At 38.3% G+C, this 22,685-nt stretch overlaps 1 protein-coding gene across 5 annotated transcripts in view; it reads left to right on the top strand.

Moving 5' to 3' along the window:
- Positions 1-22,685, top strand: part of TRRAP (transformation/transcription domain associated protein) — an 84,613-nt gene that overhangs the window by 32,067 nt on the left and 29,861 nt on the right. For all 5 annotated transcript variants that reach the window (XM_021411663.1, XM_021411662.1, XM_021411665.1 and 2 more), the window contains 25 exons: positions 2,735-2,854; positions 3,203-3,322; positions 3,666-3,830; positions 4,217-4,398; positions 4,648-4,846; positions 5,253-5,381; positions 5,903-6,169; positions 6,720-6,926; positions 8,120-8,278; positions 8,364-8,498; positions 8,690-8,800; positions 10,087-10,233; positions 10,714-10,927; positions 11,603-11,728; positions 12,975-13,121; positions 14,110-14,312; positions 15,088-15,209; positions 16,055-16,268; positions 17,161-17,340; positions 17,641-17,787; positions 18,425-18,544; positions 18,825-19,112; positions 19,938-20,075; positions 20,441-20,553; positions 21,039-21,174. In XM_021411663.1, coding sequence (XP_021267338.1) covers positions 2,735-2,854; positions 3,203-3,322; positions 3,666-3,830; positions 4,217-4,398; positions 4,648-4,846; positions 5,253-5,381; positions 5,903-6,169; positions 6,720-6,926; positions 8,120-8,278; positions 8,364-8,498; positions 8,690-8,800; positions 10,087-10,233; positions 10,714-10,927; positions 11,603-11,728; positions 12,975-13,121; positions 14,110-14,312; positions 15,088-15,209; positions 16,055-16,268; positions 17,161-17,340; positions 17,641-17,787; positions 18,425-18,544; positions 18,825-19,112; positions 19,938-20,075; positions 20,441-20,553; positions 21,039-21,174 — 4,089 coding nt within the window. The remainder of the gene's footprint in view (positions 1-2,734; positions 2,855-3,202; positions 3,323-3,665; positions 3,831-4,216; positions 4,399-4,647; positions 4,847-5,252; positions 5,382-5,902; positions 6,170-6,719; positions 6,927-8,119; positions 8,279-8,363; positions 8,499-8,689; positions 8,801-10,086; positions 10,234-10,713; positions 10,928-11,602; positions 11,729-12,974; positions 13,122-14,109; positions 14,313-15,087; positions 15,210-16,054; positions 16,269-17,160; positions 17,341-17,640; positions 17,788-18,424; positions 18,545-18,824; positions 19,113-19,937; positions 20,076-20,440; positions 20,554-21,038; positions 21,175-22,685) is intronic.

The raw sequence follows: 22,685 nt of genomic DNA on the forward strand, positions 1-22,685 counted from the left end.
CATTTTTCAGCACAACACGAATGTTTTATTCAGGTCAGAGTAGTTCTAATGCCTTCAGATTATTCTTTTGGGATTTCTTTTTACTCTGCTCCAACGTGGTTATGGATGTCTCGCAGATCTTCGTAGAGCAGTAGTCTTTCAAACCACAGTGTGACACTTTTAGAACAGTTTTCACTTGTCACTGAAGAACGTTTTATGGTGAATTCTTTTGCATTTAGCATAGAATTTTCTACTGATGTTTCCTATGTAGTTGTGTATTTAGTCTCCTAAACCTGGGATTTCTTAATTGTTTCTTTTAAGTGTTGGTTTAAAACATATATATGTTGAGGAGGAGGTACACAGCAGAAACTTGAGAGACACCTGCCTTCAAATCTTGAGGGAGGAGAAAAATTTATGGAAGCACTTCCATATAGGATTGTGTGACTGCAAAGCTGATTGAAATACTTTTTTTTTTTTTTTTTTTTTCCCCCCCAGTTGTTACTCTTAATGTTTCCTTAAAGTAGCAACTGTAGGAAACTGAACCAGGTCACACAGTGTGATCTTAGACAGCTGTGGAAAAACCAGGATGGTGAAAGCAGCGGGTAGCTGGAGCTGGTCTTTCACTTACCATGTTGAGAGCACCCTGATATTCCAAAATCTGAGATGTTTGCATAGAAACAATGACAGGGAGCGCTACTGAAACGGGATACATAATTGGATGGAGTGCTTGGATCTAGGAGGTGGTAAACGTGGTGGAGAATGGAAGTGGTCAGGAATGCCTCTCGTGTGGTAGCTGACATGACAAAGAGCGCGATTACGGTGACTCCTTTGGCCTTGGGAGCTGAGCTGTCGTGCCCAGCTGCGTGTGGTGCCGGGCTGTTTGGTGGCGGTGCCGGCGTTGTCACGCTGCGCTGCGTGGTTCTTCCTGGGTAACGTAAAAACTTCAGCCATCTCCGTTAGAACTAGTGTAAAGATTCACCATCAGGTGTCAGAATAACTGAGCTCTTCCTTCACATCAGTGATGTTGTGGCAGTCCTGCTGTGCTCCTGAATAGTGACTTGCCTGTTTAGATAAATGAATTTTTAGCATTTTAAGTAGAGATGAGGGCCTAATCTGTTGGCTCAGCGGTTGAAATCTTTGCTTGAAATCCCTTCTCCCATTGTCCCCCACCTCCTCGTGGAAATACCTGCTTTTTAGGTCATGTTCCTAGTAGAGGAGGTGAGTTTTGGGTAGGCCGTTGCCTCAGACTCTCTTTGATGAGCGGTGGCCCGGCAGTGGACGCTGCGCGTTACGGCCTGTTGGAAGGAGCGTAGTTTGGAGCTGCGCTATTGAACGCTGTTTTGTAATTAGCACTGGAAATCTCACTTTGCAGATGCTAGAAGATTGCTTCCCCTGGCTTACTCATCTCTAATTAATCTTTTCACTTGGCAAACATGTTTGGGAAGCTATGTATACACAATGCATGAGTTGAAAAAAGAATGCTTTTCCTGATTCTTCAGAGTGTGGGGCAGGTTCGTTGTCCCTGTGCTTTCAGTTCTAGGTGAGAAAATAACTGTGCTGAAGTCAGTTACTGATTGCTACTTGAAGAACAGCATGTCCTGACTTGTTCATTTGTTTGCTGTTGTTGTGGGCTTTTTCTTTTCATGCTGTGACTCCTGTTTTGGTCCAGCCTGCCGCGGAAGGGCTAGAGGTGAGAAACGCAGCAGCGGCACCAGGAAGTTCTTCGCTGTGGTGTTTTGGTTTTTATGTTCTTTATTTACTTTCGTTTCTGAACTGTGACGTTAGGTTTTTTTGTTGTGTTTTGGGCAGAATGCATTGTGCCTTTCAGTGCAGTGCTGTGAATGGTCTCTTCTGTTTGTCAGTGGCAGCCATTCGATAACATTGCTGTTCGGGATGTTACGCGTGTTTTCAGGAGCAGGATTTTCAGTTCCTGTGAAGTCTCTGTACGTTTTCAGTCCCATGCTTCAGTCCATGAGAGCAGTCTTGGGGGGTCTGTAGGCAAATTGTGTGAAAGGAGCAGGGCTGATGCTTCGTGTGTAAATTCAGTTGAGGAAATGCAATGCGTTTGTTAATCTTCTGCTATACGCTGCATACTAGAAATGAGTTTCAGAGTGGTGATAAGAGTTGATTTATTTTTTTTATTTTTTTATTTTTTCCTGTAGAGGAAAATCCACAGTGTGGTTATCTGAAATGTAGTTCACGTTTAAATTACACAATCATCATAAAAGCAAGGCACAGTGTTAATTTGAACTTTGAAGAATTTATTGTGTAGTGGGGGAATATCTAGTGGGAGAGCAAGACTTTTCCAAAGTAGCCAGCTGTTTGCAAAGTGCACCAAATAGTGCTAGGAGAAAGCTGTCTGCCTTGTTCTTCAGGTCTAATCTGGGGTTGTGGGCTGGATATGAGGAATAGTTTAAAAAGGAAGGATTGGTGTTTTGATGCAGGAACCAAGTGGTGCAGTGCAGCAGTGAGCGCTCTATAACTGCCTATCCCCATTATCATTACACAGAGTTAAGCTCTTACCTGTAAAATAACACTTTCCTGAAAGAAAATAAAATGAAACCTTTATATTGCAAGTGGGAAGGGCAAACTTCCACAAGAGAATTTTATTTAATCCATCATGGTAAGTAGATGTATACAACATCAGCCCTTAGTGGTTCTGCAAATATAGAGAGGTAAAAACTGGGATGTGTGGTACTACGTTCATCTGTTAGGGTGGTGATATTAATTTAGTCTTACTTCTGCTTACCTGTAGGAAATGAAGATTTGTTCAGCAATTATAAATCTGTTTCATCTGATCCCAGCTGCCCCTCAGACACTGGTTAAACCTCTGCTGGAAGTGGTGATGAAAACGGAACGAGCAATGTTGATAGAGGTAAAAGTGGAAATAAACATTGCTGATATTTTTGCTTTGTAATAGTCTTAAATGTGGTGAATTTTCCACTTATTGGTGTGGGAAGATTTGATAGAAAAAATTGTTTTAAAATAAAGAAAAATGCTCCACGGTCCTCTTAGGAGGTGTTATTGTTTGTCGTTCTCTCTTCAGAGAGTTTTGAAATTATCAGTAAATCCTAATCATGGAAATTCTAAATGTTTTGTATCTGCATAAATGCCAAAACAAGCGCTCCCCCCATTAGCCCCTCTGTGAGTGCTGTTAAATTAGTAGACAAATAAAAACAGTCTGCATTCTGCATTTTTAATTTAAGCATTATGAATTTTTCAGGCTGGCAGTCCATTCAGGGAACCACTGATAAAGTTTCTGACGCGTCATCCATCCCAGACTGTAGAGCTCTTCATGATGGAAGCCACCTTAAATGATCCACAGTGGAGCAGAATGTTTATGGTAAGCTGTAGGGCCCCTAATCTTCAAAAACTTCTGGTTGATCACATTTGTGATCTCTTACATGTTTTATTTCCTCTCCTATAACCTTAAAATCCTATAGCATGGTCTTATTCCAACGCAAGGTGTCTATTATTTATTTTGCATGTCTTTGTCGATAGCTGTTGGTTTTATACCTTTTCAGATCACATAGGATTATCAATGGAGTTATATAGCTTAGCTGTGTAGATGAAAAAATATAAGCTCTGTAACTTCAGTGATGGATAAAACGCTGAAGAGTGAGACAGCATTTTGGTATTTTTGCTTTTAAAGGTTGGGATTAAAATTCTTTCTCCCCCTTCTTCAGAGCTTCTTAAAACATAAAGATGCCAAACCTCTCCGTGATGTATTGGCTGCTAACCCAAACCGGTTCATCACTCTTCTGTTACCTGCTGGCACCCAAGCGACTGTCAGACCTGGTTCTCCAAGCACTACCACGATGCGTCTTGACCTTCAGTTTCAGGCTATCAAGGTATTGATTTATTTTTGTTTGTCTGCATTGGATAGTTAAAATCTCTTTAGCAAAAGGCCTCTTATGTAGAGACGAAAAAGCGTGTTATGGCTTATGGAAAGATACTTGTAAAAATGTAAGGTGTTTGTAGTCATAATGACAAAAGGAAAAGAGATTCAAATGAATTACAGTTATCTTTAATCAAGTATGGTACAAGAGAGAAACACGGCAAGGTAAACTTTCTTTAAAAAAAAATTCATTTCAAAATTGATCTAAATTAGTTTTCATTTAAATTTGTATTATTTTAGAACCCTTAATCTACCTGATAGAAATGCTTTTATTCGTTGCTTCCACTGGCAGTTCTGTTGAATGTTGATTGTGCATTTGTCTTGTTTTGCTTTTGACAGATCATAAGTATTATTGTTAAGAATGATGAATGTTGGTTAGCAAATCAGCATTCCTTGGTGAGTCAGCTGAAACGTGTGTGGGTGAGTGAAGCTTTTCAGGAAAGACATCGTAAGGAGAATATGGCTGCAACAAATTGGAAAGAACCTAAGCTACTAGCATATTGCTTGTTGAATTACTGCAAGTACGTAAAAACATTTATTTCCTATAGTTTGTGTACAAGCAGGGATACTAAGAATGCTTAAAAGTTAATGAAGAGAATGTTTAATATGTTTCGTAATACTGCTCTTAGCTCTGAACGCATACCTGTAGTAGCGCCTGTTCTTGGTTTTCTGCTTGTTTGAAACCAGTGCTTGTTTTTTCATCAAGTCACCAATGTAGTAGTCTGGAAGGAATTTTTCTTGATAGCTTTTTATTTTCTGTGTTTTTACAGAAGAAATTATGGTGACATAGAGCTGCTCTTCCAGTTGCTTCGAGCTTTTACAGGTCGTTTTCTCTGCAATATGACTTTCTTAAAGGAATACATGGAAGAAGAGATTCCTAAGAACTACAGTATTCCCCAGAAACGGGCTTTGTTCTTCCGATTTGTAGACTTCAATGACCCAAACTTTGGAGATGAGCTCAAAGCCAAGGTAGCTAAAGCAATTAATTCAAAGTAGTCTGGTATTTAGGTTTAATTTTCGTCTTGAGATCTAGGGCAACAAAACTCACTTACCTAAATGTCAATGAGTATGATAATTGGCAGAGCCACTTAGGTGAAAATATCATACCTGAAGAAGAGTGATAATAAACAGGGACAGCAATTTATCTTGCTTTCAGTGCTGACTGTTTTAGTTCGCACTTTCTAAGAATCTTTGCCCTTGGAAGAAGGAAAAGAGGGGAAAAATAGCATGTACATATGCTTATTAAGCTATTACTTATAGCTTCCTTTTGTAACAGTGTCTCTAATATGCATGTTTGCATAGGAAGTTACTTGAATGTTGACTGCCACTATAAGAATCCAGTGCTTGAGATGACAGTTCTGTGTTTGTTCTGTAGGTGCTGCAGCATATCCTGAATCCTGCTTTCTTGTACAGTTTCGAAAAGGGAGAAGGTGAACAGCTGTTGGGGCCCCCAAACCCAGAAGGAGATAATCCAGAAAGCATCACTAGTGTTTTTATCACAAAGGTATCAATCATTGTTTATGTTTGTGTTTGAGAATTTAGTGTTATTCATCTCATTTGGTATTTCAATCTCAATTTGACTGTTGTGCTACTTATAAGTATTATGATCAGTTCAATGACATCATAACTTTGAATCACTATAAGGTCCATCAATCATCTGTAGGATTGAACTAAAATTTTCAGTTTATTTATGGTATCTTTAGGATGTGAATGTCTTTATTTAGAAATGAGCCTTGTATGATTGTAATTCCAGTTTTTTAGGAAGCAAGGTTTTGTGTGATTGACAGTCAGGGTCTTTGTAATTCCATTTGGTTTTGCTGAACCCATAGCAATTACCTATGAAGAAGTTCTTACCTCAGGGGGTTGTTTTGTGTGTCTCAAATGGAATTGAAAAAAGTTAATAATTATAAGCTTTCTTAAAAACAATAAGCAAACACTCAAGCAACAAAATATAGAACATTTCTTTTATAGATATTAAAGCATTCCGCCTTCCCTTCTTTTTTCTTTCATTGCTCCTGCAACCAGGTACTCGATCCAGAAAAGCAGGCGGATATGCTGGATTCTCTCAGGATATATCTCTTGCAGTTTGCCACGCTTCTGGTTGAGCATGCTCCACATCACATACATGACAATAACAAAAACCGGAACAGCAAACTGCGACGCCTGATGACGTTTGCTTGGCCATGCCTCCTGTCCAAAGCCTGTGTAGACCCAGCATGCAAATACAGTGGACATTTGCTTCTGGCACACATCATTGCAAAATTTGCCATACATAAGAAGATAGTTCTTCAGGTATTGACTCAATGTTTGTGTTTGCACCTTTAGAGGATGTTGATAAGTTCTGTAGTGTGCTTTCTTTTAGTTGTAAAATGTGCAGTAGGAGGTACATTGTAGTTTTGGATGCTTCGTATGCATGTAACAATTAAATTCATCCTCATGAAACAAGTGCGGAAGCACCAAGCCAAATATTGATACAGATTTATTTGGAGATAGCAAAGTACAGAAAGAAATAGAAGACAAGTGAAAAAGAGAGGCTAAAGGAGACAGTGAAAAATCCTCTTGGTTGAACTAACAAAGTCAGTATCGGAAAGATGAAGAGAAATTTCAGCTGAGACAGTGTGGAGATCAAAGGGACACTTCAAGTCAGACAGTGGGGGGAGAGAGGGGAAGATAAATGGAATGTAAGGGATACGCAGCTGTATGCTTAACGAAGTACCACTACATCACCAAACTCTAGGAGAAAGAAGTGTTGTTTAAAAGATTCATTTTATGCTCTTTCATTTATAGGTGCTTTTTGTAAGTACATGTAACATTAATGTTAACCAAAAACCTTGGTTGTTAGGTTTTTCATAGTCTTCTAAAAGCCCACGCGATGGAGGCCCGAGCTATTGTCAGGCAAGCAATGGCTATTCTGACTCCAGCTGTGCCTGCTCGAATGGAGGATGGGCACCAGATGCTGACTCACTGGACAAGGAAAATCATTGTGGAAGAGGGTCATACAGTTCCCCAACTAGTACATATTTTGCACTTAATAGTACAACATTTCAAGGTACTCTTACCAATTATTCTAATAGTCACTCTGTCATAGATACTAAGGCAGTAAGCTGCAGTTTGATTAGAAAATAATATAATCCAAATTACATAGCTTAATTTCAAAAAGCATCTGCTGTCTGCATAGGTATTCAGTTAAAATGAAACAGAATTAGCAAGTTCTAATGTGTTTTCACTTTTGGTTTTATTCTTTGTGCTTCTCTCTTTGTCTAAAATGTTTCTTGTATCTGTGTCTGGTATTTGTAGAAGCTTTCTTGGCATGGCATTGTGAACCGCCAAACAAGCTCCCCATGGAGCGCGTGTGTTTGAAATGTCATTTTAATTTAAGCAAAAGATATACCTGTTCCTAGCCAAAATAAACCTTAAGATAAATAAATTAGTTTGCATATGAAGCACAGTTGTGTGATTAGGGAGCTGATTAAGGTACTTGTGGAGGAGTTTGAAGGTGAGTAGCGAAGCTTGCGGTGGATTGTTGCAACACAGGATCGCTGAGCACTGGGTTCTTTTTTGTCTGGGTTGCTTCTGACTGAGGCAAGTTATGCATATATTGTTTCTTGAAAATTGGAGTGCATAGCTTAGTTTAGGAAGATCCTATTTTACTTGTTAAATTTGGATGTAAGACTGTTCCTTATGTAGTGGAGGAATGGGCTTTGTCGTTATTCTGGTTGCTAAAAGTAGAATCCTGTATTGCTCCGATATCATTTCCTTAAGCTTATGTTGTTTGTTTTCTCTGCTAATTACAATTGTGACTTTGAATTTGCCATTCTGTTAGATTTCCTTTCATTTATAGTGATTGAAGTTAGAACTCAAAATGTGACTTCTGTGTCACATTTGAGGAATTGATGGCTCACATACTGACTGTGTTCCAGTGTAAGCTTTGGTTGGCTGCAAGGGTTGGCAAAAAAATCAAATCTCTTGTCCTTGAGGAAGAGCACCAACCAAGTATCTTCAAAAGAATGTTGATGTGACTACTCAGTTCAGTAGTCACAACTGAAAATTATAGCCAAAATTGTGTTTTCAGAGCACCAGTTACTTTTCTTAACTACAAAATTCAGATATGGTACAGATTTAGGGAACTTAGGGATTAAAACTGTTTTACCATTCTGCCTTAGCTTTATTTCAGCACTGTAGTCTTTGTGTAGAATCTGGTTGGTTAATGGCTAACACGATTGTGAAACTGTCTCTTTTCAGGTCTATTACCCAGTGAGGCATCACTTGGTTCAGCATATGGTTAGTGCCATGCAGAGGCTGGGCTTCACTCCCAGTGTTACGATAGAGCAAAGAAAACTAGCGGTGGATCTTGCTGAAGTAGTTATTAAATGGGAGTTGCAAAGAATTAAAGACCAGCAGGTAGGAATTCTAAATAAACTGGTAAAGATTGGACTGTCATACCATTAAATACTTTTTTTTAACGTGCATATTGCTGATATTTCAGCCAGATTCCGATATGGATCCAAGTGCAAGTGGAGAAGGAGCAAGTTCTACCTCATCTGCTGTTAAAAGAGGACTGTCTGTTGATTCTGGCCAAGAAGTGAAGCGGTTCAGGACAGCCACTGGGGCAATCAGTGCTGTAAGGGAAATTTGGGTTTTGTCCAGAGACTCTGAGGTTGTAACCTGCACTGCCTAATCCGTTTAGTTTTTCCGCATAACTTGAACCTCACTAAATTAATGCCTGCACTTTTAGAAAAGCTTTTGAATCTCTTCTACTTGTTAGATTTCTTGTGATATTGGTTATGGGTTTTGTGTTCTGTGTACCTGCAGGTGTTTGGACGTAGCCAGTCCTTGCCAGGAGCCGATGCGCTTCTTTCCAAGCCGATTGATAAGCAGCATACAGACACAGTCGTGAACTTCCTGATTAGAATTGCTTGCCAGGTATAGCAGGTTTATTCTTCTGTGCAAATACTGATGTTACTTCATGAGTAACTAGAACCAAAAAAACTTTTTCTCATAAGAGTGCGTGCATGCTTGGATTGCTGAAGGGTTTGTATCCTTGCATTCTTTCGCTGTCAGGTTTGAAATTTTAAAATTGCACAAGAAATGAAATGTTTTTATTTTAATGAGGAAATTTAATTTGATAACCAGCATTTGCATATTTTTCATTTCATAAATGATTTGTAGTGTTCACGTGAGAGGTATGCTTTAGCCTCTGATGTGGTATTGTGTGCTTACAGCTTCATGCTGGGGGAATGCACTGTGCCCATCGGAATGTGAACGATTGCGAGCCAGATTTTGGAATTGAAAGTGTCTCCATTTTACTGCTTAGCTGATCACCTCGAGCATTTTGTTTGTTCTTTTCTCTTTTCAAGCAAGTGCTATATCGAAAGTGACATGCTTGGAATAAACTTGAGTAGCAGAAATTGTCTGGAGCCAGGCAAAGACTTCAAAAAAGTTCCCATAAGTTTTCCTTCTTAATTTGTTTGTGTACTTGCCTGTTTCTACAAAGTATGCTAGCTCTACTGACTGGATTTAGTGGCAAGAATGTTTCACCCAAGAACTGAAGAATATTTAAAGAGTGTAATAGGGAAATGAGGAAGGACTACATTGATGACGCATCTAAGGATAACTATTGTAATTGCATTTTCAAGATCAAAAATAGGGAACTTCTTTTTATGTATCACACCAAGCCTTTTAAATTTTGTTAAGAGTTAACTCTTCTGGAGGGGGGCAAGCTAGCTGAGTGTAGCTCAAAGCTGAAAAATCATATGGCTTCTGCAGCAGGTTCAGCAGGAAGTAACCTGGAATTTTATGCTCCACAGTTCATTGCAGAGAAAGCACATGCTCTGAAGTTATATAGGTGAATGTAGTACAGAGCTATGTATTTTTATGGATACTCTCCAAACAGTCAAGATTAACCAGTTTTGAAAATGTTCAGAGTTGTAGCAGTAATCTATCAGATTAAACCACCAGATTAAATTTTTAAAAATACACTTTAGATTGGATGATTTCCAGGAATTAGCTGGCAATTTACATGTAAGTTCTGGTGTTTACTATTAGTTGTTATCTTTCTATGCAGTAAAATACTCTGTGACTACAGTGATAAAACTGCTTAAGCTCATCCATTTCAGAAGGAAGGAATTAAATGCTTGCTTGGAATGCGTAATAAATTAATTAGCTGGATGCAAGACGGTGTCATTTTGTTAACTCTGATTAATTACTAGGTAAACGACAACTCAAACACTGCTGGTTCTCCTGGGGAATTGCTCTCTCGCCGCTGTGTCAACCTTCTGAAAACTGCTTTACGACCAGACATGTGGCCAAAGTCAGAACTGAAGCTGCAGTGGTTTGATAAGCTATTAATGACGGTGGTAGGTAACAATCCAGTTCCTTAGGGCTTTAGGATTCACTAGCATGTACATTGACTGGACACTTGCACAACCAGATATTTAAGATCTCTCTCATAATTAAGTATTTTTTAATTATTATGTATCCTAAGCACTCATTTCTTGTGGATTTCAACTTTAAATTGTAGATTGATCTTTAATAGCAAAGTGTAGTTGTGAATTTGAAATAAATCTTGATTGGTTTAATGACTAATTTCGTTCATTATCATCTCTTGGACAACTTGGAACTAAATTGCCGTACATATATTTATGAATAATTTGTGGCTTTGTATTACAAAGTGGAATAGGATGAAGTCAGTGATTGAGAGTAGACATTTGAACACAAATATTTAATGTTTTGGGGTTGAATGTAGTCATTCTATTACTTAGCATCTCCTAAATAATTTTTAGTGCCTTTTGTATTTTTCCACCCACTCACTGCCTCTTTATGTGTGTTCTCTTTAGGAACAACCCAATCAGGCCAACTTTGCCAACATTTGCACTGGCTTAGAGGTCTTAAGTTTCCTGCTAACTGTACTGCAGCCCCCTGCTATCCTTAGTAGCTTCAAACCCTTGCAACGAGGCGTAGCAGCGTGTATGACTTGTGGAAACACCAAGGTTTTGAGGGCAGTCCACAGTTTGCTTTCTCGCTTAATGGGTATTTTCCCTACAGAACCAAGTATGTGGTATATTCCTCTTCCTTTTTATCCTTTATTACTGTGTAACCCAAATGATTAAGAGTGGCGTGAAGACGCTCTCTGCAATGTGCTAATATTCAGTTTTATGATTTCTGTATTTAATGGTCCATTTTAGTTTGCACTTTCAACCTGTGTTTAAAAAGAAGCTGAAAAATGTAATCACGTGGAGTACGTCATTATCCACTGACATAAAAACTTAATAACCTGTGGCTGTCATAACTTTGGTTCAAGAAATGCATTCTATAATTTCAATGCATTTTTGCAATTACAATTTTTCAGCTTCAGGAGTACAATTATTTAGCAGTTAAGCTTTGCTGTTTTGCTGAAACAATAAAGAGAGTGAGCGTATTACCTACTGCCTTCCTTTTTATGCTCTATGTCTTAATGTAAACTAACTTCAGCCAACTTAGAAAAACCACAGTGATTTGGATTCTCATCCAAATGAATTATTTAGAAGTAGTGGTAGACTTACAGAAGACACATTGGTTGTATAGTAAAGAGGTCATATCTGTGTGGGATCTGTCTGTGCTGTTTGGTTTATTAGCAAGGTTAAGTTCCAGTGATGGTGTAGGTGACTGTTCACAGCGTTAACTGTTCCTTGCATGTTCTGTGGCTAAGATTACTGAAAGTAAATGCAAACTCTGTAAACTTTGCAGGTACCTCAAGTGTAGCTTCAAAGTATGAAGAGCTAGAGTGCCTTTATGCTGCAGTTGGAAAGGTTATTTATGAAGGACTTACTAATTATGAGAAAGCCACTAATGCTAACCCTTCTCAGCTCTTTGGTAAGTTTCCCACACCTCTAGTAGAAATATGTGAGTTGGTCTGTTAATTCTGTATGATCTTTGGCATTAGCTTGTCTTTTCCTTAAGGAAACTGAAGTCTGATGATGGTGAAGAGCAAACTGTGGGGAGCAATTGGAGCTAGCTCATGAGATGAGCTTGGGATGTCTGTCAGCTATGAAGGAAGGGTCTGGGGGGTTCATTGCAGTCTGTCCTCTGCTGGTAGCTTGCCTGGCAGCAGTTAGTGGAAGTGGAAACCTGCTGCTGTGCTACGTGGAAGCCATCTGTACTCAAAGTACATAGGAATGAGATGCAGCATTATGATTAACCAAAAGATAAAGTAAAAATAGCTGAAAACTTGTTACATGGAAAAAAAACCTGCAACCAGGGTACTACTGAAACACAACAGAATGTTTCAAGGATGATGTGTGAACGTGCTTATGTGTTACCACATTTCTTTTCTTTTTCGTTGTATTTGAAATATTATTTATCAACTGATTTGAATAGTGTAGACAGTCATTTATTTCTAGATCACAAATTTGCACTACACAAGGAATTCAGAAAATACTATTTTTTTTTTGTTGAGCCAGCAGCTGAGTTTTTAGCATATACCACTCTGATGAGCTGCAGTGGTCTTCTTCTCTTGTTATTTGTACTTATTTGACTGGTCGAAAGCTCAGTGCCACATGACAGTGACAGATTGGAATCGTTCAGTCTGGCCCAGAACTGGTTGTGTTGGTAATACAGACCTGAAATTGCACGGTTCTGGAAAACTTGCTGATTTAAATGGCAAATGTCCTTCACTGTTTTACTCTGTGGTCTGTGCAGATGGTTGTAATTTTGCTTGGGAATGGCCTATTTGTCAGGTGTCAGGATGTGCTTCAGGACAAGCTCACCCACAAAAGTGCTTTTTACCCTTTGTCCAGAGCTCATTTAAAAGAAACCCTACAGTCTAACCTTCACGTGGTGCAAATCTTTTTAATTCTGTGTTTAAGAAGCTGAGCTTTGTGTGCTAAATTTCCTGCATTCCCAAAGCGTGCTGAAACTAGCTGTTCTGTAGTGTTAATTTTTTCAGTCTAGTATTTGTAATTTGGATAGTCCCACGCTTTTTCATGATAGCACGAAGTACAGTGAGAACATTTTCCCATGTTCTTTATCAGAAAGAGCACATCTGCACTGCAAGCCTCTGTCTCACTCATGTTATGCTCAATTAAAGTTTTGCTTCCATTGCTGTTGTTTTTATCAATAGGTACTTTAATGATTCTGAAATCTGCATGCAGTAACAATCCCAGCTATATTGACAGGCTGATTTCGGTTTTCATGCGATCTCTGCAGAAGATGGTCAGGGAACACTTAAACCCACAGGCTACAGCAGGAACAGCTGAAACAAATACAGGTATTCCATTACATAGTTTAACAATGTTAATGATTAGAAACGTTGTTAAGTATAAAAATCTCTTAATCCTAAGGGGATTCAAATGACGTGGCAGAGTTTTCTTTACGTATTGAAAATGACAGCAGTATTAGTGATAAATATTGCTGAAGTAGTGAAGGATAAAAATGTACTTTGAGTTCCTATTACCAGCTTTAGAGTGCTAAGTGAGTACTTGAGCTATGGCATACATACATAAAAATAGGGAAATTTCTCAAGAGTTGATGGTATTCAAGGGAGAGGCTGACAAGCAGCAGAGCCTTTGCTTGTGAAATAAATTTGCTGAAGCCGATGTCTTTGTTTTTATCCTAAAATAGCATCTTTTTCAGTCTGTACAGTTCTGTCTATCATCAGATGAATTATGTCATGAGCCACTGAAAAACTTAGATATTCCTATAGAAAGAACTACTAAAGAACGCTGTAATTTATGAATGAATTAGCTACTGAAGAAAATAATTGTGAAGAAATGCAGCCATTACATTTCCAGACCATATTTAGTCAAGTAGATTTAAACCTTGCAAATTTTTCAAACAATGAGAAGCAATGAGACAATTATTAAAGTTGACGGATAAGCAAGGCAGGAAATTGGTATGCTGCATCATTGAGTATTTCTTCCACAAGTTTAATTGCAGTTTTTAGGTATTGGAGTTCTGTAACATCTTTCAGTAAAGCTTTGCGGAGATGAAACCTCACAGGCTTGCCCTTTGGATTCTAAATGGATGATGTCTATTTATTCATTTATTTATTTACTTATGAACAACTCTGTGTCCCTGGTTGCTTAAGATTGGAAGTGGTAACTCTGAAAATATTATTCCTATTTCTAGGGATTTAATTCCAGGCAACAGATTTTATTTGTTGCCACTTTTGAAATTACAGTGGCTTATCTTGGAAATGCTTTTGCTGGGCATTTTAGGCATGTCTGTGCAATTGTCATCATTTTCTGTATTCACAGCAGGTACAAGTGAACTGGTAATGCTGAGCCTGGATCTTGTAAAAACTCGCCTGGCTGTGATGAGCATGGAAATGAGGAAAAATTTTATACAAGCAATTCTAACATCTCTAATTGAAAAGTCTACTGACGCAAAAATTCTTCGTGCAGTGGTAAAAATTGTTGAAGAGTGGGTGAAAAACAATTCCCCAATGGCAGCTAATCAGGTAAATCAGGAAGGAAAAAATCATGGCCATGCTCTAATACTGAATACGTGCAAGTTACTGTTATAATTCATCAAGTATTGGCAGGGGGGATTGTGAGGACCTGTTAAATAAGCTAATGTACCCTCTATGAGGTTTTGAATATTTTGCATCCCATGTGAAAGTAACAGGAGTTAAAGCTGTTCAGCGTGTTACAAACTTATGGTAGGTGTTTTGCTTAGAACTTGGGTTAAAGTAAAGGTTTAAAATGTTTCACATTGACTTGGATGGAAAATCCTTCCGCAGGAGGATGCCTAACGCTGCTTTGAATCATGTTATTCCTATTACATTTTGCAACCTCCTCTATTGACCATATTTTGTCTCAGTTAAGAGTTGAGCATTTGACGATCCAGTGCTTTATAAAGGGATCTAAAATTTTAAACATATACATTAAATTTTTGTAACCATTTGAACACTTGAACCTGTATTTACCTGCTGTAGGGAACCTGACTTAGCAGGGGGTTGGACTCGGTGATCTCTGGAGGTCCCTCCCAACCCCTACAATTCTGTGATTCTGTGGTTTAGTTACAATTCTAAAATTCTCTAGCTGATGTTAGAAGGATAAATGCTTGAGTGTCTTTTCTTTTTAAGAACGGTGACCTTCTAGCAAGCTCTCTTTCAATACTTTAGGAGTGAAAGAGTGATTAAAAATGGTAGCTGAGGTGTACTTAGAATATGCCAGTTCTGTGCATGTTTTAAGATGAATTGACAAAATTAATCATGTCTTCTTTTAACGCAGACACCTACTCTCCGGGAGAAGTCCATTTTACTGGTGAAAATGATGACTTACATTGAAAAGCGTTTTCCAGAAGACCTTGAATTGAATGCCCAGTTCTTAGACCTTGTTAACTATGTCTATAGGTAATTATAGCAATTAATCATTTATTTCAGCTTATTGGTTCATAATTTGTACCGTCTATGACCTTTATAACGTACCATCAATCTTTTTAAGTTAAATTAAATGATTTTTTTCTAAGATTCAGAATCGGTTCATTTCTCTGAAACCACAATACATATTTACTGAAGTAAGTTTTGAAATAGAAGATGCTTAAAGAGGATTTTCTTTTTGGATCTGCCAAAATGCCCCCTTTACCAGAGTATTAGGGTGTCCTTATAGATGCGTGTACATTTAATACTGTGGTGAAAGCTAAAATCTCTCTGCTTTTATATCAATAGAGTATAAAAATGATTTTTCTTGGAAATGTATTGTAAAATGCACTCTCAGGTGATTTTATTTGCAAGCTAAGCAATTGGGCTCTGTAACATGATAAAATAATTGGAACAGCAGCATATAAAAAAAAATGCAAGCTATTTTATTTTGTGCTAATGATTCACATTGTTTTCAGCTGCTGTTTGCTGTTGTTCTGTTTGCTGGTTAACTGTGCAAAGCTGTGGTGTAGTCAGAAATTCTTACCAATGAATGTTACTTCACATTTCAAAGTGGTACAGATGTGGCCGAAGTTGACACTGTTTCACAGTTGGGGCAATCGGAATTTTATCCTGGAAGAATTCATGATAATTTAGGGTGGTTTTCTACCAGGCAGCAACATTTTCTTTGCAGTTCCCCTCAAAACATCACACCTGGATGCATGCCACCCAATATAGGCTTCCACGGAACATCACATCTCTTGATTTTTGAATATTATCTGCAAAAAATAGAAGCCTTCTCTTTCTAACATCTGTAATTTCACCTGCATCTCTTTCAGGGATGAGAACCTTTCTGGTAGTGAACTTACTGCTAAACTTGAGCCCGCATTTCTCTCGGGTCTGCGTTGTGCTCAGCCACTGATACGAGCAAAATTTTTTGAGGTCTTTGACAATTCTATGAAACGCCGTGTTTATGAGCGCCTGCTCTACGTGACGTGTTCTCAAAACTGGGAGGCAATGGGAAATCACTTCTGGATAAAACAGTGCATTGAGGTAGGGAAGTTACTCTTTTCAGAAATGCAATTAGAATTCTAGAAATATGTTATGTTCTGCATTTTTCTTAGTTGAATGTTGAAGGGTTAAGTAATGAGTGTGCTGTAGTACATATGATCTGTATCAAAGCGAAAAATACCAAGTCTGCTGCCTCAGATACATCTGAGAAATGGGAAGTCTGGATCTTGGAAAGTGGCTTTAATCTAAGACTGGAAAATCTGTGTTCTCTGGGAAAACCCATCTCTTGTAAATTATGCTGATCAGAAAATATACGAGAGTTTACTAAAATAGATGATTTCAATAAAACGCTGAAGAACAGAGTATCTGCACTAACAGCATGACAAGCGTTAAGTGGGATAGCCTTGAAATGAAATTGCATTTTTGGTTGGGATGGAGCCAAACCTCGGGGATTTAGAAATATATATTTTTAAACAATTTAGATATTAAAACAGGAGGTTAGAGTGACTGTGAGGATAACTTCGAGCTCCCGAAGAGCTCTTTGTGGAGAGAGGAACAGCAATGATTTTCTGCCTTTTTGGTAGATCTGTCTTTGAATGGGAGAGTCTGTATACATTAACTGACCAAGGGTGCTAAATACGTGTATTGTAAGGTAGAAAATACAGAATTTAGGCACAGAATATTCCTATTCCTTCTGCATTTTCGGAAAGGCTTGAAAGGCAGTCTTGATAGCACAGTCATGAACTTCAAAATGTTGTCAATGAAATCAAATAAAGATGAAATTGTATTGTTATATTTATTGAATAAATGTGACAGGTATACCTTGGGCACATTACAACTCTTGTTGATAAATATGAAACTGTAGAGATATTTTCTTAGAAATACTGCAGTAAAATGTCAATTTAAAAAGTCTCCTTACTTTTTAATGTCTTAGCTCCTGCTGGCAGTGTGTGAGAGAAATACTACGATTGGGACAAGTTGTCAGGGTGCTATGTTGCCCTCTATCACCAATGTTATCAACCTGGCTGACAGTCACGATAGAGCAGCATTTGCTATGGTAACCCATGTCAAACAGGAGCCTCGGGAAAGGGAGAACAGCGAATCCAAAGAGGAGGTAATTTACCAAAAACATTGTAGAAAAATAAACCTTTTTAATGAAGATATCCCTTCCTTGTTTCACATCCAAAAATTTTGGAGAACGTGCCTTAAAGATGATGTGCAGAGCTTGTGCTCTATATGTTCATTTAGGCCTTTTTTAATGCAGCACTCTAGCAATTCTACTTCTGAACATAAACCACTAACTGGAGACTCGGAATAGGTTGATTGGAAGAATACTTTGTATTTGTGTAGGGGAAAAAAAAGTAAAAGTAGTTATAAAATACCTTCATGCTTTGAAATGTTTACTTCTTTATAGGATGTGGAAATTGACATCGAATTGGCTCCAGGAGACCAGACCAGTACACCCAAAACAAAGGAACTTTCTGAGAAGGACATTGGGAATCAGCTGCACATGCTGACCAACCGGCACGACAAATTTCTCGACTCTCTTCGTGAAGTGAAGGTTGGTACTCGGTACTTGGTTTCCTGATGAATCATTTTGATACTGAAATCTCCATGCTGGCCTTTTGATCTTCTGTCTTCGGGTATTGTTTTCAAGCTTATTTTTTTAATATAGAAAACTCTTAGAATCTGATGTAATTTCTTAATTGTGTTGTTTAAAAGATGTTTAAGCCTTTACTTAATTACTACTGTCTGCTGCATCCGTCTCTTACAAAGGTGAAACTTCTTTGTCCTATATTTTAACAGTTAGGAAAATTGTGATGGCAGAGACAGAACACAAAGTCAAAACTGTATCAGCATCTTGTGTTTAAATAATTTATGAGAGGGTAATTTTAGCTGAAAGCTATTTTGAAATAATTTTCACAGTGGTGACAGTTCTAAACAAGTAACTCGATCATTTCTATTACCAAACAGTTATCAACTTTTTTCCTTTTTCCTTTCTTTTTTTCATTTTTAAACAGTTACAACGATGAAGCAGTCTTGATCAACATGAAAATAGCATTAAATTAATTTTACAGCAGTTTTCATTGCTGAAAGAAACATTTTGATACGTTGGTTGGAAAAGGCATTTACGTGACTACTTAAGCACTACATAACTGAACAGTTTTTCAGTGCTATTAATTTTATTTCTTTTCTAGACTGGAGCACTGCTGAGTGCCTTTGTTCAGTTATGTCATATTTCTACACCATTAGCAGAAAAGACCTGGATCCAGCTTTTTTCAAGACTCTGGAAGATCTTGTCTGACAGGCAACAACATGTGAGAATCTCTCTCTTTTAATAAACTCTGTTGTAAATGACTAGTGCTCCAGGAAAACGCATACTAAATGACTTGTTCACTTGCTTTGAGAAGTTTGCCATTTTTTGTCTCTGGTTAAGGCTGTACATCTCCGTCAATACATCTTTTAAACGAAGTAGGGCCCTTCCGTTTACAAAGAGAATTACACATCAAATGACGCTATATTAACAAGGTTTTGAATCCAGATTCTATAGTGGTTAACTCTTCATTAAGATTTGTCTGTCCTTATTTTTCCTTCCAGGCTCTAGCAGGTGAAATAAGCCCTTTCTTGTGCAGTGGTAGCCATCAAGTGCAGCGGGATTGCCAGCCAAGTGCTCTGAATTGCTTCGTGGAAGCCATGTCGCAGTGTGTTCCTCCCATTCCCATCAGACCGTGTGTCCTGAAATACTTGGGTAAAACTCACAATCTCTGGTTTCGTTCTACACTGATGCTGGAACATCAAGCATTTGAAAAAGGACTGAGCTTACAAATTAAGCCTAAACAGACAACGGAATTTTATGAGCAGGAAAGCATAACTCCTCCTCAGCAGGTAAGGTGTTATACTGAAATACCTGATGAAATGTGGAGAGAAAAACGTGGTGACAGTGCAGTGCAACAGCCCTGCTTTGTGAATCTTTAGGAGTTTGTTGAAGTAGTGTTGTTTTTTAGTTCAGCAAAGAAATTCCTGACCTTGGGTGTTGTGAACAGGCTTGCAATATTGATTACTTTGTATCTTGCCTGCTTCTCATGCCTTTCTTTCAGCTGGCATTGAAATTCTTGTATTTTTTGCTTGATCCTTCTTTCCACTCTGCTTTTGCAAGTAATTCTCTGCAGCACTGTAAAGCTAGATCAACCCATTTCTGCTCCTTACTTTAAATCTCACGTAGAAGTGTCTGCTACCTCTGTCTTCCTCAAAGGGAGCATGCTTTCCCTGACAAGTCATGTCTGTTGGTATGTGACCTTTGGAAGTTATTAGCCGTAAACAGTAAACAGTCGCTGTTGTGTTTGGTAGTCTGTCAGACAGTGTTTGTGAGCAGCACAGAGAGAGAAGTGCTATAGATTGTTTCTCTGTTGAAGACTGACTTGTTGCTTTGTTAAACAGTTTTGTGTTCTGCGATCTGATCTGATATTTTAAAGAAGACCACAACGAATCAATGTAGAAACCATAGGTTACTTTTGACACGTAGTGCAGTATTGTTCTTCTCAGTACTTGGTCGTTATTCATTTCTTGCCTTTTTTAAAAAGGGTTCATGTGAACAAATCTTTATTTTCGTGTCTGTCTCAACTTGCCTTACTATACAAGATGTGCCTTTGCTTTCTACTATGCTTAATAGTGAAAATTGGGCTGCAGAGAAACATGTGCTTAATGTTCTAGGAAATACTGGATTCCCTTGCTGAGCTCTACTCTTTGTTACAAGAGGAAGATATGTGGGCTGGACTGTGGCAGAAACGCTGTAAATTCCCAGAGACGGCAACGGCTATCGCCTATGAACAGCATGGCTTCTTTGAACAGGTACACTCTTGATACTGGAAACAATCTGGGTAGTTCTGCTGTTAGGATGAGTATTATGGTCAGAGAGAAAATAAACTGAGTAGAAAACTTCAGTTTTCTGAGATAATAAGTAAAGCTTCTCTTCTGGATAAACTAGTAGTTGAAGGCCATGTAATACCTGGCTGAGGTAAGATTTTTTAGTACATCCATCAGCTTTTATCACACTTGCAAAGCTACAAAATAATGACTATTTCAGAAACAAAGTAACACTCAGTAGCTGCTGATTGTTCTTCTTGTGATTTAGAATGCATTTTTTTTTCTTGAAGTTATTGTTGAGCTGGTGTGTGTATAGCAAATAGAAATAAAAGAGTATGAATTTTATTTAGGCACAAGAAACTTATGAAAAAGCAATGGAAAAGGCTAAAAAAGAACATGAACGGAATAACGCTTCCCCGTCCATCTTTCCTGAGTATCAGCTCTGGGAGGATCACTGGATTCGGTAAGTCTTAAAGCTGATGAAGCATTGCTACCCTGCAATGGAAGAATACCCTGCTGGTTTAAAGCTTTAGTTGCTAGAATGCACTTTGTTCAGACCTTTTAAAATAAAGGGGAACTTAAGGGAGAAAAAAAGAAACCAGCACCTACTTTTCTACTCCCTTAAGAGACCATCATAACTTATATGTGTGAAGAATGGTAAAAATGTAATTTGTTATTGCTTGAATCAGATTGGAGCTAAAATTTGTTTTTCCTGTTTAAAGCTGTTGTTGTAATAGTAGACAGAAAATGCAGCTTATCTCTGCTCACAGATTTCTGTATTATAACAGGTAATAAATCCTCTCATCTGGATAAAACATCTGCAGTGCTTGCAAAGCAGTTCACGGAGAAACAAATACGTTGATAATCTAATACAAAACATAAGACACTTTTATTGATTATTATTATTCTTTTTGGTAAATAAACTCACAGTGGTTCTGATTTTCTTAGCTGCTCCAAAGAATTGAACCAGTGGGAACCTTTGACAGAATATGGGCAGTCAAAAGGCCATATAAATCCTTACCTGGTACTGGAATGTGCATGGAGGGTCTCAAACTGGACTGCTATGAAGGAGGCTCTGGTGCAGGTGAGCGAGGGCTTTTTGTGTTCATCTTCAGTTCAGTATAGGGCTTACTGAATCTCAGTCTGATTTGAATTGGAAGGGAACAGAGTCCACTCGGAGCAGGCCCAAGTAGATCAGGCTGCCTTGTCTGGTAGGGTTCTGGGATCCCAGGCCTTCTGGGCATGCTTTTGATCTGAAGAGATCAAAATCTCTGAAGAGATGTGCCCTTGCTGTTATATACTGTTGTAGAAAATAGCACTATATGCAGCTTCTGTTAGAAACTAAGGAACCTGTGTGTAGCAAGTGGAGTAGTCGTCTTCCTCATTGGGTAAAGGATGGAATACATTGCTTGTACTTTTCTGCTATTGACCTTCCTGATTCATTATGGAGCTCATTATTGTATTCTGCTTGTAATTCATTTTGCTGAACAACATGCATTTGTAAAACATTTAACCTTCCCTTTGTCCTTTCCTGGGTTTTACTCATGAGATTGTGCGTTCTGTGCATCTGTGTGCCTGAAAATGGATCTGTGCTGCCTGTCTGCCTGAAGAACGAGCGCTCCGTAAAGTTTTGCCTGTTACACAAGAGTTTGAAGGCGGGGGGCACTACATAAAATAACATTTCAAAAGATGAAAATCTCCAAGTTCTTTTTTTCTTTCCAAGTGTTCTTAAACATCATTTTGTGCGTGTGTGTAAATGAAGTTTAAATGGCCACGGAAACATGCTTGGAATGCCTGTGATTTTTGAGAAAATACACAGGCAGATATTTTTTTCCGAGATGAAATTCTGGGGAGTTCTTCCACACACAGGAGGGGAAAAAAAAGCCATATTGAGATAAAGTCATCCTTACTCTCCCTTAGGCATCTTTTTCCCCACTGTTTTGCGAACCATCCTGTGAGAATCAGCTCATGATTATTTGATTATTGTTCCCGATGCTGCTGTAAAATATCAGGCCTACTTCTCATAGTAAGTAGAGTTGTTCATTTGTGGTTAGTTAAAGCAGAAACATGAATCAGATGTAGAACTGAAATCTGAAGGGTGAGAATACTGCGTTAAGTCACAGGTGGTAAGGAACTTGCTGATCTTCATTGCACTGTTGCGATGTAGTACGGCATTACTGGGATTACTCTGCTAAAGATGCTAGAGTTTGGAATAAGGGAGCAAACTGCATATTTAAAATATAATTTACTGACAAAGCTGTGAGCAGAACCTTTTTCATGTTGCAGAGGTTTAGCCAGAAGAGTTAGTCCCTCGCTTCATTGAGTTTTACTGTTGTGCCTTTACTGTTTAAGTTTTGAAGCAATACCTACCAGTGAAAAATATCGAGTTCAATTGGCAGATGACTGCCTGGTTTCATAATATTTGCAAAAGGTAGAAACATGCTTATGAGAAACACTGAGCATCCCTAGCTCCTGTACCCTGCAGGATCAAGTGTCTGATACAAAATATCCTATCAGTGTGCTTCATTGTGACAGCTTACTCTCCCATGATAAATACGCCCAACCTGTGTCTTTCCTTTCCTTTCTTCAAAACGA

Source organism: Numida meleagris, chromosome 13, assembly GCF_002078875.1.
Source record: "Numida meleagris isolate 19003 breed g44 Domestic line chromosome 13, NumMel1.0, whole genome shotgun sequence".
NCBI lineage: Eukaryota > Metazoa > Chordata > Aves > Galliformes > Numididae > Numida > Numida meleagris.